The sequence below is a fragment of the Petaurus breviceps genome, unplaced genomic scaffold (assembly GCF_028583685.1).
Source record: "Petaurus breviceps papuanus isolate PSGF00001 unplaced genomic scaffold, PetGlider_PUasm1.0 90654, whole genome shotgun sequence".
Classification (NCBI taxonomy): domain Eukaryota; kingdom Metazoa; phylum Chordata; class Mammalia; order Diprotodontia; family Petauridae; genus Petaurus; species Petaurus breviceps.
In genome coordinates, this window is record NW_027187301.1 from 965597 (window position 1) to 981716 (window position 16120).

Consider the following 16120-nt stretch of genomic DNA (forward strand, 5'->3'; position numbering starts at 1 on the left):
AGTGGATAGAGCACCAGCCTGGAGTTAGGAAGACATGAGTGCAAAGGAAGCCTCAGACACTTACTAGCTGTGTGAGCCTGGGCAAATCACTTAACCCCAACTGCCTCTCCCATCCCTCCTCCAACAAAAAGTAAGCAAAACCAAAGCCAAGGCTTTTCTGATAACCATATCAACTCTGGTCTAATTTAGATCTAGTTAGCCTTCCACTCTAAAAGAAGTGACTGGATTCTTAACCAATCTAGCAGAGTAATCTCTTCTTTCCAAGGGTCTGCTATAATCCACCCTAAGAAAGGATGACACTACTCTGAGAGTAGGGACCCATTTTTAATCCTTAACTAATGGGGGAATGATTACTGTTTTGGAATCCAAAAAATGTATTTCAAGATATCATGATCTTCTTGTATAAGATTCCTATAAACGTTACTTCATATCATCTTGAGATAGATACACAACAGAGAGTATGAGGAATTATGCCAGTTTAGACATCTGTAAGCTAAAAATGGCCTGGATATTAGACTAATGTTAAAATAAAATTGTTTCTGGAAGACTTGCTCAGCATGCAGTATTAATATTTTTCCTTCAACAAGAGCAACTCTGATCTGATGCAACTCTATTGCTTTTTATAAGTTTTAAAGTAGGTATCAAGCTCAAACAGAAAAGAATCCCTGCTGATCCCATATTAATTTGGAAAAACACAAATTTTTATTATCTATGATGTACTGTATTTTTATTTATTTTGTTAAACATTTCTGAATTACATATTATTAATCTGGTCCCAAATCTGACACCTCTGCTTTTACAGTATTATATTTGTGAGACCAAATGCCTAACAATTTACTTCCATGGCTTAAAAGGAAGCAAAAAAAAGGGTAGAACTGGTACCCCCTTGAGGCACGTTTTTTATTGTTTGGATCAGTATCAAGAAAAAACTGCCCAGTAGTTTAGAATGGCCATAAAATAATTATCTCGTTTGCAGAATTTATTTACATAGTTTTATCCTTACGCAAACAGACATATGGCCAACAGAGGGCAGTAATAGCTACATAGAGATGTGCCACTACAATGTAAACTCCTTGAGGGAACCCATGGTTTTCTCTTCATTGTTGTCTTCCTTACCTAGCACAATCACATAGTAGAACCTTAAAAACGGTTTGATTGATATAACATTTGGGCTCACTGCTCTCCATCTAATGCCACATAGCTAAAAAGAACAGTAGTGGCCAATGAGGTTTAGTTTTGGGTGTTGAAACTGGAATCAGGAAGACCTGGGTTCCAATTCTGCTTCAGATGAATTGATTTAACAGCAATGCAGCCCTGGGCAAATTAACTTAATATCCCTATTATCCTCACCTCTAAAATGTAGATAATAACATGGTTGTCCTGAGGGTCAAATTAAATGTGTTAGAACTAGAAGGAAACTCAGCCAACATCTAGCCCAACCACTACCCAAATCTTCCAAATGTCCAATTCTGATTACATTTAATTGCTCAACTCAAAAACTTGAAAGTTTCCCCATTACCCACTAAATTAAGTCCAAACACTTTAGGCTGGCATTCAAGGTCAGTCACAAAATGGCTCCAAACTAACTTTCCCAACCTTATCTCAGACTATTTCCTCCCACATGCTAAGTCAAACCCTCTTCTCCATACAAGTCTTTCTTGACTCAGTTGCTCATACCAGTTCTTATACCAGGAATGACCTCACCCCAATCTTCAATTATTGCATTTCTACCCACGCTTCAAAATCCAGTTCAAATGCCACTTTCTTAATGAAGTCTTTCTTCTTTGATCTCTCATCATAGATTTAGCTTTCCTTCTTCCATCTGCTTAGACTGCTATACTTTTTCTATGCAAACTGAACTATATTGTATATGCTGTCTTATCACCACTACTGACTGGTCTTTTGGAATTTTTAAACAGGTGGTTTAAAAAATAAAAGAGGGAGACTTTTGTTTGCAAAAGTTGATCACGTCAATGGAACAAATTGTGGTATTTTTTATAAAGCAGTGAACCAAGCATACTTACAGAAATCATGTCCATAAGTAAAATAATGAAATCAGCTGCTTGTGGGATAATTTGTTTTTTCAATAGTTTAATCAGCAATGTACTGCTTCATTAAATTAATGAAACTGAAGTTTCCTATAAAAAAAAGAATTCAATACTATGTAGCATTAATTCAATAGCCCTGGGATACATCAGGTTATCGAATGCTAGGAAATCTGTTCACAGTTTTAAAAAACTCTGAAGCAACATCAATAGCCTCTAAAAGGAAGCAAACTACATTAAGATCTAAAATGGCACATTATTTTCCTTTTAGGTGATTTGAAAACTGCTTTAAAAACCCAAAACTGCAGTGTATATGCTATCACAATAGTCCTTTCTCTCTTAAGTGCTGTACTTATTTAGTCAATTTTCCACAGCCTCAGTTACAACTGTTGTCAACTTCTGGGACAGAGACACCATTTAAAAGTAAGTTTCTCTTTTTTTCTATAACTTTTTTGTTATTGCAAAATGCAAGGCAATTTGAAGCCTGCTGTTATACTTTTCTATACTTTACCCTCTTGCTTCAGTTAATAACTGGGCTAGATTTGTACCCAAGGATTAGAATTCGTAAGTCAACAAACACTTATTGAGAGCTTTGGGCCAGGTACCATGGTAAGAGTACTAAGAATAAATATGAAAATACTAAGCACAGTTTATACCAAGTTTCCTGACTCTATAGTGCATCACAAAGGCAAAAATACCATAAACCAAAAGCAATTCCAAATTTCTCATACTAGATACAATTCTAGAGGAAAAAACATACTATAGTTATTAAAGAGAATAAGATTGTAACTTTCCTAAATTTCAACTAATAAAACTTACATATGGAAGTTATAACTTTCAACAATACCTGATATCTGTGTGGTTACTTTACAATTTTAAATTGTTTTCCCATCCATTTCCTTGTTTCTCCAAACAACTCTGAAAGGCAGTCAGGAGAGGAGTTACTACTGCATAGGTAACATGAAAAAACTGAGATACTGAATGGTTATGTGACTTGCCCAAAGTCACATAGCTAACGAAGAGGCAGAGACTAGACTAGAACCTGGATTGCTTACTCATCGTTCATTTAGTATTAATTCAATAAATATTAAGGTCCTAACTATACACAATATAGATCACAGTCAATGCATACAGATAATACAAATTAGAACAAGTACTTAAGAAGGACAAATAACGTCATGTGAACAAATGTGAAAAAGAAATCACTTCTAGCTTTGGGAGTTGAGGGGAAAGGGTATGAGGGGAAGCTACGTTAGATGTTACATTTTAGAGAAGTGGTCCTCAAACAACTGCTAAGGGTACATGAGTTTTGGATCTGATTTATATATATTTTATTTATCAAGCATATGAGGCAAAAAAAAAATTCTTTTCTGACTGGACCTGTGATTTCAGGCTTAAAGGGTTGTGGCTTTGGCACAAAGATAGGAGAGCACTGACATCTTGAGGAAATAACAAATAATCCAATTAGGATGCAGCACTCCAGGAAAAGGAGTAGTGTGAGACAAGGCTGGTAAACATCAATTACCAATATACGGAAAATTTTTATTGGGAAATTTTATTGTTTATAATATCCAAGTACCAGAAGGTGCCCATCAGCTGGTGAATGGGTGAACTGTGGTATAATAAATGTAACGGACTATTATTTTACATCACAAGAAATGACAAATATGGAGAATTCCGAGAAACTGAGGAAAATTTGTATAAATTAATGGAAAGAGAAGCAAGCAGAAACAGGATAAGAATTTATACAAGAATGTAAAGGAAATCAATGCTGAAAGATATCAGGACCCTCATACATACATGTTTTCCTCCTTTCGGCAAAAAAGTAGTAACTATCAGTGTGGCAGGGCACATTATTCAGTCATGGCCATTAAATGTGCTGATTAGTTTTGATTGATTATACTTATATATTACAAAGGATTCTTTTTTGAAAGGTAGCAGTTACTGAGAAATGACAGCGATATAAAATAATAAAACATTACAAAAATAAGTCAGCCAGGATCTTATGCAATATACAACAAAGTTCAGATGAGTATTATACCTAAAAAATGATGACACCATTTTTCAAAATTAGTAGAAAATAAAGTATATACCTTACAGATGGTTAGAGAAGAATTCTTACCAAACAAGAGAGAGAAATGATCATAAAAAATAGACAATTTTGACTATATAAAATTAAAAGGCTCTTTGCAAGTACAAAATCACTACAAAAGAATTATCAAGTGGGAAGAATCTTTATGTAAAATATCTGTGATAAGAGTCTGATATCCAAAATATACAAAGAATTGATGATCTTTCTAAAAATAAATGCTTATTGATATCTTTCTTACATCACCAAAACTTCCCCTAGTATCATTCTTCTTTCCTTGAAAGCTATCCCAAAATGACCCTTTTAAAGAAATAAGAGATTGAAAATGTCTGAATATAAGTGCAAACATACCATCCCCATGGAGCAGCATGGTCCTCAGCAAAGGAGCAGGTTTGGGGTTTAATTTCCAATTCTAATGATCTCTTCTCAGTCCTATGCATTCTTGACCTCACTGCTACATGTAACACTATGACCATCACCTCCTTTTGGAAAAGCTTTCCGTTGATTTTTCTTGGCATTACTGCTGTCTTCTGATTTTCTTTCTACCAGTCTAATTGTTTCTTGTCAATATCCTTTGCTTGATAATTACCCTATCATGCCCCAATTGAAGGTGTTCCCCAAGGCTCTGTCCTGGACTCTCTTCTCTATCTACTCACTTAGTGCCTCCATCAGCTCCCAGGAGTTTAATGATTATTTTTATGCAGATGACTCAAAAATCTACATATCCCCTCTCAGTCTTTCCCTTAGAACTCAGAATTCTATCACCAACTGCTTATTGGATATTTCAAACTAGATGTCCCAGGAACAACTAAATTTCAACATATCCAAAACAAAACTCATTATCTTTGCCATTCCATCCCCCCTTCCCAAACTTCTTGTTTCTATCAAAAACATCACCTTTTGCCCACTCTCCCAGGTCCATAAGCTTAGAATTGTTCTTGGCTTCTCACTCTCCTTTGCCTCACATATCCAATCAGTTGTCAAATTTTAGTAGCCTTGCTACTTAGGCTAACTTACTTGAGAGTCCCTACATTTATTTCTTCTGAAGGGCCTTTCATGCATACAGAAGAGTTTCCTTTTCTATAAAACTACAACTGCTCGGGGTGAATAAGACTGCCGGCCCCAGAGTTGGGAGAACCTGGGATGGGTTCCGGCCTCAGATACTTAACACCCACACAAAAAAACTGGCCATGTAACCTTGGGAAAGTTACTTATCCCCAACTGCTTAAAAAAAAAAAAAAACTACAACTGCTTTCCTGACCTGTATGTTACTGACTGTAGAATGTATGAAGATGGAGCTACAGAACAATAAAAACCACCACCTTACAGTGAATAGTACAGTACTTTTAGCTTTTCAAAAGACTTTCATATGTATTATTTTTTTAAAAATTCTCATATCCAAGGTTTATGTAAGGCAGGTTCATTACTCACTGTAAGACAAGTCAGGAACCTGAGGTCAAGAGATAACGGCGTTATCTGGGGGTCATTCAGTTGTAGAACTAAGATTAAGGCTCTTGATTCCTGTCCTGGTACTCATATTACACATACCCTATAAAGGAGATGGACCAGAGCAGTGTTTCTCAAAGTGTAGAACAGGGATCCCTTAGTGTCCTTGAAACTCTTTCAAGGGAGTCTGAGCAGTCAAAATTATTCTAAAAATAGTAAGACACTTTAATTTCCAATATTACAAAGATAACTATTTTTGACATATAACCTATGTAAACAAAAGCTCTCTGAAGGTCCTCAATAATTAAGAGTGTAAAGAGTTCCTAAGAGCAGAAAGTTTGAGGATTGCTGGAGGATTCATGTCTCTTATGGTGACAATCAAAGAAAATGATGTTTCAAAAAAAATTATGGGCCTGCTACCAGCAGTCTACAAAATGCTGCCTACATTCCTCCTGACCCACCTGACCCTACTTTCCTAATCATTTAGCTAGCAGTTCAAAGACCTCTAGGGAACATACTTCACTTGGCTCCCAGTGATCTTCCTAAAAAGAGGTCTGACCATGCCTCCAATCCCCCACCTCCTCCAATCCCATAAACTCCAGTGGCCTCCTTCATTGCTTCTGTGAGGGATAACTTGCAGTGAAGTTTCCCCATTCTGAACATAATATATACATTCTTATTACTTCGTTATATTTTGTAACTAAGTTCAGTATTGTTTCCCCATATATATATATATATATATATATATATATATATGTAAGTCACTGTGTATTTCAAGGTAATGTAAGAGCTACTGAATATTAATACAATTAATTGGATTAACTATTGAGACCAAATTAGAGGTGTTTTTAGTTTGGGAAAAGGAATGGTAGTGTGAGAGGTAGCAAAGGGTTAAGTTTCTACAGAACTGCAAGAATTGCTGAAACAAGACTACTGATAAAAAGTACCAGGCAGTAGCCTTGGGAAGAAGTTGAGTTCCCAGAGAACTCCTAGATAATACTAAAAATGAAATAATGTAGAATAAAAGGAACTGGCAGCAGCAGGTACATTTGACCAATTAGAAAGCAGACAGCAGCCTTGGGACACTCAGGCCCAGATAAGGACACATCTAGGTTGGACTGAAGGGGGTTCAGTATTCTGAGGTTGTTAAAGGGCTTGCATAGTGGACCTCAGGTATTATGTATGTTATCTAACAAAATCAGAGCCTCAATAGTAATAATCTGGTTAATGTTTTCGAGGAGCGGGTAACCCTTGCTTATTTAACCCAGTTTCTGCTCCATTAAGGCCTCCTCTCCCTGGATTTATTTTCCAGTGACTAGACTGCCTGCTTCTCCCAGGATTCTAATAAAACTTTCTACCTTCACTTTGAAAGGTCTCCAAGTAGTAAATTTGGGTTAGGGTCTCTGTACCCCACATACTTTCAAGATTAAAAATAAATTCCTCTGCCATTTAAAGTTCTTCAACCTGTCTGTCCCTGTCCTACTCTCCAGTCTTTTTGTGACTACCCTCCCCACTCTCAAGAATCCAGCTAAGTAGACCTGCAATTTGTGTTTCTTTCACATGAAACTGTTTCTCTTCTCCTGGCCTTGTAGTAGTTGTCCCCCACATCCAGAACGCTTCGCTCCTGGCACAGATTATTCCAAAAGTCTGTGCAATTTTAAGTTTTAGTAGCTTAAAATTATACAAAAATGTTTGGAATACCATGTGTATAGAGGGATGTATGTTTTTTTTTTCATATTAACTTTATATACCCCCAGTGTAGTTAAATACAAGATAATAATAATAATAGCTAAAATATTCATCACCTATTATGTGCCCGGAACTGTGCTAACTGCTTTACAATATTATCTCATTTAATCTTCACAACATTCCTTGGGAAATAGGGGCTATTTTCATCACCATTTTACGGATGAGAAGGAAATTGAGGCAAACAAGGTTCAAGTGATGGGCCCAGGGTACCACTGCTAGTAAGAGTCTGAAGCCATACTTTAACTCTGGTCTTCCTGACCCCAGACCCAACACTTACTTCTTAGTATGGGAAGTTTGGGAGAGAAGGTACTCCCGTTGGAGAAAGATTTCCTGCAGACTGATGGTGGGTACCTGAGTTGCACCTTAATGCAAAAGAGGGACTCTGAGGCGGAAGAGGTAAAGAGCTATTTGCAGGTGTTCGGGGCAGCCCGGGACAAAGGCACGGAGGCGGGAGATGGAGTTTGGCACAGTACCTGGAACACAATAAGCGCTTAATAACAAATGAATGCTGTTGCATTCCAAATAAGATGCTGACTGGAAACGACGCGGAGATATACGCGTTATTCTACATGCAAGAGAGAACTCTCATTAAAAGAATTACAACATTAAGCAAAACACAATTCTCACTCGCCACAACGTCAGGGGCGGCTGATCTAAAGAGCAGTCACGCCACACTCACCGAGGGAGCCAAAGGGGCCGCGCCCCGCACCATGGAGAAGGAGTTCGAGGCCTGGGGTCAGGCTGTTGCCCACTTCTTCCCCTTCCCTTTCCCATTCCTTAGGAAGTCAGGCCTCCTAGAGGGCCTGACCTAGCTTCGCACCTACCTGCTTCGCCACCGCCACCGTCCCCGGCCCCACCGGCTCCTGCCACAGTCGCCATGGCCACTCCACTGCCAAGTGCAGCAGCAGTCCCGTGGGATGCAGAGTGGGAACACCTGGAGATCGTTACCCAAGATGCCCCGGAAACGTCTAAATGCTCAGCGTCGACCACGTGACATCACCCCGTGCCGTCACAGGCTCGACGTTGCTCACGTGACTCGTAGCCCCGCCCTTGGCGGGCGGGGCGGAGACGGGACCACGAGGGCTTGTTTGTTTTTTTTCCCCACCTTGAAGTAGGAGCCAGGGACACGTGGGTTTTGTTTGTGTTCCGGTCTAATCTAGTGGCCTCTCTATCTTTCAGGTATAATGCAGCTGCTGAACTCTCACTTTGCTTCAGACTTCCCGTTTTCCATTCCCTTTCCATCTCTAGTTCTGGCTCCATTCAAGAGGGCTCGTGCTTGAGTTTTGGGGAAGGCGAAAGGGAGAGGAAGCGGCCGCGTGTTCTCTCTGAATCTCCTGGCTTCCCCTTCGTGATTTCTCGGGCTGGACGCTCTTTGTTTCCTGGCGCGGATGTCGGAGTCTCCCGGCCCTGGCGATTTAAATGCGGGCCAGGGAACGCAAAGTTCAGACAAGCTGTGCGTTTTCATTTGAAAAGTGACTCATTTGCCTCTCCTGACAGGTCAGGTCACTCGACCTGGGTTACCTACAAACAGGTGTCAAGCTTATCCAAACAATTTCCTGTTTACCAGTTAACTATCCAGAGCCTCTTTGGTCAAAAGTCAATCAATAAATAATGATTGCTTTGAATACAAAGAATGTGCTTCCTGTCCTCGAGGAATTCATAATCTGCTGGGCACAAGACATGCGCTTAGAATACGTGATAAGGTTATGTTAAGAGATGTAAAAGCATTACCTACAGCTGATTACCACTGGGACTCTAAGAAGGAAAAGATAGTTTTGAGGGGGAATAAAACAAAAAAAAAGGAAAAGGAGGGAGGAAGAGGATATCTCTTCTTGAAAATATCATTTTGGACGTTTCTGCTTTTATCTTCCCCCATCCCCCATCTCGCTTACCCGCACCTAGTGCTTTAGCTCCCTTCAAATACTTTCTTTGTCTTCCCGGGTTAAGGTCTGGGACTGTCTTTTTGCTTGTATTTCTATCCCCAGTTCTTAGCACATTGCCTGACACGTAGTAAAGAGCTTAATAAATGTTGATTTGAATGCAGTTTTTTAGGACATAAATTCAATAAATAAACAAGCACCAACATAAAGACAAAGATTGGGGGTGGGATGGGAGGGGGAGGACTCTAGGTTCGAGTCCCAGTTCTGCCGCAGCTCGTGTTCCTTCTCTGGAACTCAAGCTCTTCAACTTTGATAGGACAGGGTGAGGAGCCTAAAGAGGATCCTAGTTTATCTCCTCTGAATGCCTGATCCTAGATGACCTAATGTCCCTTCCAGTCCCGTGATTCCAAGAAGTTACAAACAACTCCATGCCACTTGGCTGAGCTGTTCACAAAACACATGACGTACGCCTGGGCACTTCCTCCTAGCGTGTCCCGGAGAGCCGGTTTCCCAACACGCAGATAATCTGGAGGAGCGTCCCGGCCGGCGGGCTCCGGAGTGCGGGCTCCGCGAGCAGCTCCTCCCTCCACCGACCCCGGCTCCCGCACCCGGGCCGGTTTGCGCTGCGCAGGCGCGTGAGCAGGACTCCGGGAATCGGGCTCATCTGCGTGCGGTGGCGAAGGAGGGAGGAGGGAAAGAGTGAGCTCCGCCGCCCCGGGCTCCGGCCGCCTGTGAGAGCAGGGCAGGGTAAGGGGCAGCCGGCTTTGACGGCGGGCAGCCGGCTCGCGTCGCCATGGGCTCCAGCTGGAGCATCGCGGAGGAGGAGGAGGAGGAGCGGCGCCCGCTGCTGCGGCCCGGGCCCGGGGCCGGCGCCAGGGCGGCCGGGAGGAGCCGGGCCCCGGCCGCGGAGCGCGGAGCGGCGTCTCCGGTGGTGACCGCGGTGCCAGCGCAGGTCTTGGCCGGGCCGGGGCGCGTGTACCGGCGGCGCTGGTTGGTGCTGCTGCTCTTCTCGCTGCTGGCCTTCCTGCAGGGCCTGGTGTGGAATACCTGGGGCCCCATCCAGAACTCGGCCCGCCGGGCCTACGGCTTCTCCAGCTGGGACATCGCGCTACTCGTGCTCTGGGGGCCCATCGGCTTCCTGCCCTGCTTCGCCTTCATGTGGCTAATGGACAAGAGAGGTGAGCGGCGGGGGGGAGCGCGGCCCCCATACGCACAGACACACACGAACACACCCAGACACAGGCACATATACAGCAACACACCTCAAAACAGGCACACGTACACATCCCCAGGCACTCAACACACACCCAAACACAGGACATATCCAGACACTGCCCCACATACACCCAGCACCCCAAGAGGCTCCCCAAACACACCCATTTAACAAATACTCCCCCCAAATCTCCCCAAAGACACCCAAACACGTCTCCCAACACACATCTTCCCAAAACACACAGTATACACCCAGAACCAGAAGACACTCTACAAACACACCCAAAGGGCTTAAATACTTCCACCCTCAAAAGGCCCCACATGCACCCAAACACCACCCCACACTCACCCAGAACCCCAACACACTCCCTAAACACATCCACTTCTGCCCAAATATTTCCACCCTTAGGGCCCCCTCACACATACTCAGACACCTTTATTACCTTCCTAACACACATACAGAATACCCACACACACACACACAAACACACTCCTGATACACTCCCCCAGTGCTGCACAAACACACTATCTCAAAAGCCACGCTCCCCAAACACAACCCAGGTACCCCTTAAACATATCCCCAACCCACCCCTCCAAGTAATGGCCTCCCCCCCAAAAAGTGTTGGAGAATGTTGATAAGGGAGTACCCCAGGCACCCTATCTCACAGCTATAAAAAAAAAAAAAAACCTCCTTACCTTCAGAGTTTCTTTACCTGTGGTCTGTGAACTTTAAGAAAAAATTATAACTATTTCAGAACAAGATGTCAATTCGAGATTTCCCTTTGAAATGCTGTGTGGTTTGTTTTTTTTTGTACATAGTAAAACATTCGGAGAACAGGGGTCCATAGGCTTCACCAGACTGCCAAATGGTTGAAGATAAAAAAAGGGTTAAAAACCCCTGGTAAGCAGAGGGAAATTTAGGAAGGTTTCTTGCATCACATTTCAGTTTGTAATGTTAAGGGGGTTACTATTATGTAACACCAAGGATCAGAGGCCCTCTGAAAGTTCCTACTTAACAATGGTGGAGGAAGTGGCAAATCGTACATTCTAAAATATTATATAAAACTGTTGTTTATTCCTGCTATTCCTTGGTGAGTGCTCTGACTTCCTGAGTCGTTTTAGGGTGAGAGGTCAGGGACATTTTTGGGTTGATGAGGATTATTTTTTCCAATTACAGATAAAAATTATTTTAAACCTTTGTCTTACAAATTTGGAGTTCCAAATTCTCTCCCTCCTTCCCCTCCCCCTTCATCGAGAAGGCAAGCAGTTTTATAGTGCAGTCATGCAAAATGCATTTTCATGTTAGCCATGTTGTGAGAGAAAACAGACTGAAAAAAAAATCCAGGAAAAGTAAAATAAAATTGTGCATTCAGACTCCATCACTTGTTTCTCTGGAAGTTGATAACATTTTTCATCCAAAGTCCCTCAGAATTTTTTTTGGATTATTGTACTGCTGAGAATAGCTAAGTCATTCAGAGTTGATCATTGTACAGTATTACTTTTACTCTGTGCAGTGTTCTGGTTCTGCTCACTTCACTTTGCGTCAGTTCATGTAAGTCTTTCCAGGTTTTTCTAAGAGCATCCTTCTCATAATGTCTTACAGCACAATAGTATTCCATTACAATCATAATACAACAGTTTGTTCAGCCATTTCCTGACTGATGGGCATCCCCTTAACTTCCAATTCTTTGCCACCACAAAAAGAGCAACTATAAATATTTTTGTACATGTAGGTCCTTTTCCTTTTTCTTAAATCTTTTTGGGTTACAGACCTAGTAGTGGTATTGCTGGATCAAAAGTTATGCATGGTTTTATAACTCTTTGGCATAGTTCCAAAATGCTCTCCGGAATGGTTGGACCAGTTCACAACTCCATCAGTACTTTAGAGTCCCAATTTTTCCACATCCTCTCCCACATTTGCAATTTTCCTTTTCTTTTGCTTTAACCAATCTGATAGGTATGCAGTGGTATCTCAGAGTTTATTTAATTTGCATTTTTCAAATTAATAGTGATTTATAGAATTTTTATATGACTATAGGTAGCTTTGTTTTCTTTGTCTGAAAATTGACTGTTCATATCTTTCAACCATTTATTAATTGGGGAATGACTTGTGTTGTTATAAATTTGACTCGGTTCTCTATATATTTGGGAAATCAGGCCTTTAGTTAGTGAGGATTCTATTACAAATGAGTAATGAGAAGAAGTTATTTAGAATTAGGCACCAGCACTGGAGATGTTAAAGAACTCAGATCTAATACTCCCTTGCAAAAAGAAGATGAAGTTTGATAGCGGTGAACTTACTGAGGGGCTGTGAGCCAGAAACTTATTCAACCAAGTTTCAAGTCCTTTTAGATAAATTTCCAATGCTAGAGGTCTCTTCTTTCCAATGTCCTCATCTCTTCATCTTGGCAAATGGTCTTAAGAATAGGTCTTGTTTCCACCAGGACCAGTGCTGCTTGGACCAAGGCTTCTTTCATCAGACCTAGAGCACATATATATTCTGTGTGTTTGGGGGTGGGGAGGATACCAAGGGAGAGATGAACGTGTCCCATTTAAAGAGTCTCCAGAGCTCATACTGTGCACGAGGAGCCCATTCACCAGGTGCTTATTGAAATACCTGCCACCTCCATCCCCAGCTCCTTAGCATTTTGAGATGGAATGGCCATGCCAGTGCCCACTCCATTATTACAGAACTCTGGAAGGTAGGGACTCATCTGCTCTTTCCCCCCAACATTTTCTGGCTAACAAACTCCTACCTAATTTTTTTCCCAAGTCCTGTGATTCTTGTGCTGTTGGGATAAACATCTCCCTCTTCCCAAATGTCGCTTCTCATCTTGCTCTGCTCTGCTTCTCTTTGGGTCCTTCAGTCTTCTGCCATCCCCTCTACTGTGCACTCTGAAATCCTGATCATTGCTATGTTAGCCAACTCCCCTCCATCCTAAATCTCTTCCTTTTTTTTACTTTTTTAAAAATATAATTTAATTTTTTTTCTTACATATTAAGTTCCAAACTGTTTCTCTCCCTCCTTCCCCAAACCACACTACAGAAGGCCACCATTTAACACATATGTATGTAAATGTGTATTTGTATGTATGTAAAACCATATTGGGCATACTTATTTTTATTAATTCTTTCTCTAGAGGTGGATAACATCATTATTTCATGCAAATCTTTACGTGTTTTTCTAAAATCAACCCGCTCGTCATTTCTTACAGCATTGTAGTAGTCCTAATATCTCTTAGATCTCTAGTAAGTTTTTTTTGTTGTTGCCTCTCTTTTTCTTCTCAATATCACTTCTAATTACTCTTCTCCTAAGAATACTCCGTTGTAACAAAGAAGCATATTAAATTGAAACAAAGCAACACCTTTACCTTGTTCAACATTGAATGCCTCATTCTGTTCTCATAATCCTCCACCTCCTTCCTGAGGAAAAGGAAATTTGTTTCATCAGCTAATCTGTTTCATGTGTCCATTGGTCATGCATTGTTGATTTGAATTCTAATGTCATGTAATGTTGTTTTCCCTTACATTATTGTGCTTGTGTATATTATTCTCTTGGTTCTATTTACTTGCCTCTGAACCTAGACCTCTTCACAAACTTTTCATTTTGTTTATTGAAACAAGATTCTTTCCAAAAGACATCATATTCTTGACCACCCTGTCTAGTGCTGGTTGCTACTTCAGTTAGGCCCAAGATGTTGAACCAGGAGAATAAAATGTAAAACTCTTTGCTTTCTTCTGTCCCTTTCAAATTTTTCCTTTTAGTGCCCAGTTACTTTCACTCCATGCTGAAGGAGTTCCTTGAGAACTTGTATACTTCTTGATGACACTTCTTATCCTAATTCTTCAATCTCCTCCGCTTCCATTATTTATATCTTTATTTCTACTTTAGCCACTCATTCATTCCTTAGATTGCACTGTCACTAATACTGTGCCACCTGTTTGATCTTGAATTCTGAGATTCTCCTCTTCATAATCTCCTATGTTTCCATTTCTTCATGCTTCTTTTCCTCATTTTAAATGTTTATTTTTTCAAAATAATTTTAAAAATTTGAGTTACAGATGATCTCCCATTCCCCTCCCATTGAGAAGGCGAGAAATTCTTCATGCTTCCAAATTTTGTTCTTTGTAAATAGAACCTCTAGTTATTCTACCCTTTCCTATTCTCCTACTATATTACCCATTCTCGGACCTCATTTTCTTCTCTTTACTGTCTTGACCATAGAAATAACCAGTTTAATCATAAATAGTGTTCTATCTCCCAATTCCTTGCCCCTTATAATTCAGCCATTCTGGTCTTTCCTATTTATTAACTATCTGCCTCCTCTTCAGCTTCTGTTCAGTAATATTGGATAAGACAACTGCTGATTGTTATCATCCAAGCTCAACTGGGCCCTCTTTGCTGTATGACAATCCTTTTAGTCTTCCTTAATTGTTTCTGTAACATATTTTCCACAGAAGCAATTCCAAACCTTTTTTTTCAAGCTCTCTTCTTTAGTCCGTTCTTCACATCTCTCTTTTTCAGAACGTGACCACTTCACTTCCTTTGCTAATTAAATTGGGATCATTTTCTTGAGCTCCTTCACTACCCCGCTTCTAACCTCTTTACGTCCTCATTTGTTCTCCCCTCCTTTGCTCCACCTCTAAGAAAAGTGGCTTTTCATGTAAGGCCTCTAATCTCTTAGAGCTTACTCCTTTGTTCATTTTTTTTCTCTTTTTCTCCTTTTTTCATTTTCAGGCTCTTTCCACTCTTTTCCATCTGCCTACAAATATACTCAATTGTTTCTCATTCTTAAAATGTTTTACTTGATCCAACCAACCCCCAAGCTATCCCATAACTTTCCTCCCTCTCACTGTCAGACTTGTAACATGATCAACACTCTTGCCTCCTCTTTCTCACCACTTGTCAACCTGTTGCTATTTAGCTACTGTCCCTCTCACCATTGTACTAAAACTGCTCTTTCAAATGTTATCGATATGATAGGCAGTAAGGCACAGTGGAAAGAATTGACTTTCAATTCAAATTCACTTAACTCTTTGTGACCTTGGGTAAGTCCCTAACTTCTGGGCCTCAATTTCAGCTTCCATAAAATAAGGAAATTAGACTAGATGAGTTCTAAGTATCTCCTAGCTTTTAAGTTAATAATCCTGTTCATTTCTTAATTGCCAGATCCAATGGTCTTTTTCTTAGGCCTTATCCTCCTTGACTTCTCTGTAGCTTTTGACACTGGACCATTCCCTGGCTGCAGGAGTCTTTATTTTTATGTAAGACTCAGCTCAGTGCTACTTTCTTTGAGAAGCCTTCTCTAATCATCTCAGGTGTTAGTGCTCTCACTTTTCTCGATTTACCTTGTGTTTGTTTATCTGTGTATCTGTTCAGTCTCACAGGATAATGTAAGTTCTTTGAAAGGGGGGGGTGTCTTTGTTTTCTCAGTGCCTTGTAAGATGCTAGGTTCTTGTGTCTATTGAATTGAATATCAGGATTCTGGCCAGCACCTGTTGGGTTGGCTTTTAGGTTTGTTAGTGATACAGACAACTGCTAGAGCAGGGTAAGTTACTACTACCAGGTAAGTGGGGCAAGGCTGCCTAAAAAGCTGATGAAATCTCAGACTGTTTTTAAAAAAAATACTGTCATTGTACTGGTCAGACTAAATCTGGAGTACAACTCTCAGTTCTGAGTGTCATCATTTTTAAAAATA

At 40.7% G+C, this 16120-nt stretch overlaps 2 protein-coding genes across 7 annotated transcripts in view; one reads left to right on the forward strand and one right to left on the reverse strand.

Annotated features, from left to right (window-relative positions):
- Positions 1-8352, reverse strand: part of HSPBAP1 (HSPB1 associated protein 1) — a 46203-nt gene extending 37851 nt beyond the window's left edge. The window contains exons 1-3 of one of the 6 annotated variants that reach the window (XM_069064931.1): positions 8154-8295; positions 7607-7802; positions 2025-2138 (exon numbers count right to left, since the gene is read on the reverse strand). Coding sequence is in view for 2 of the 6 variants with exons in the window: in XM_069064935.1 (XP_068921036.1) it covers positions 8154-8208 (55 nt within the window). In the remaining 4 variants the exon portion in view is untranslated. Of the gene's footprint in view, positions 1-2024; positions 2139-2892; positions 2964-7606; positions 7803-8153 lie in introns of all 6 variants that reach the window. The other 5 variants (XM_069064932.1, XM_069064930.1, XM_069064934.1 and 2 more) reach the window with 5 other exon arrangements.
- A 1176-nt stretch (positions 8353-9528) lies between these two features.
- SLC49A4 (solute carrier family 49 member 4) overlaps positions 9529-16120 on the forward strand; it is a 168672-nt gene continuing 162080 nt past the window's right edge. The window contains exon 1 of the mRNA XM_069064936.1: positions 9529-10387. Within this exon, the coding sequence (XP_068921037.1) occupies positions 10003-10387 (385 nt within the window). The 5' untranslated portion in view covers positions 9529-10002. The remainder of the gene's footprint in view (positions 10388-16120) is intronic.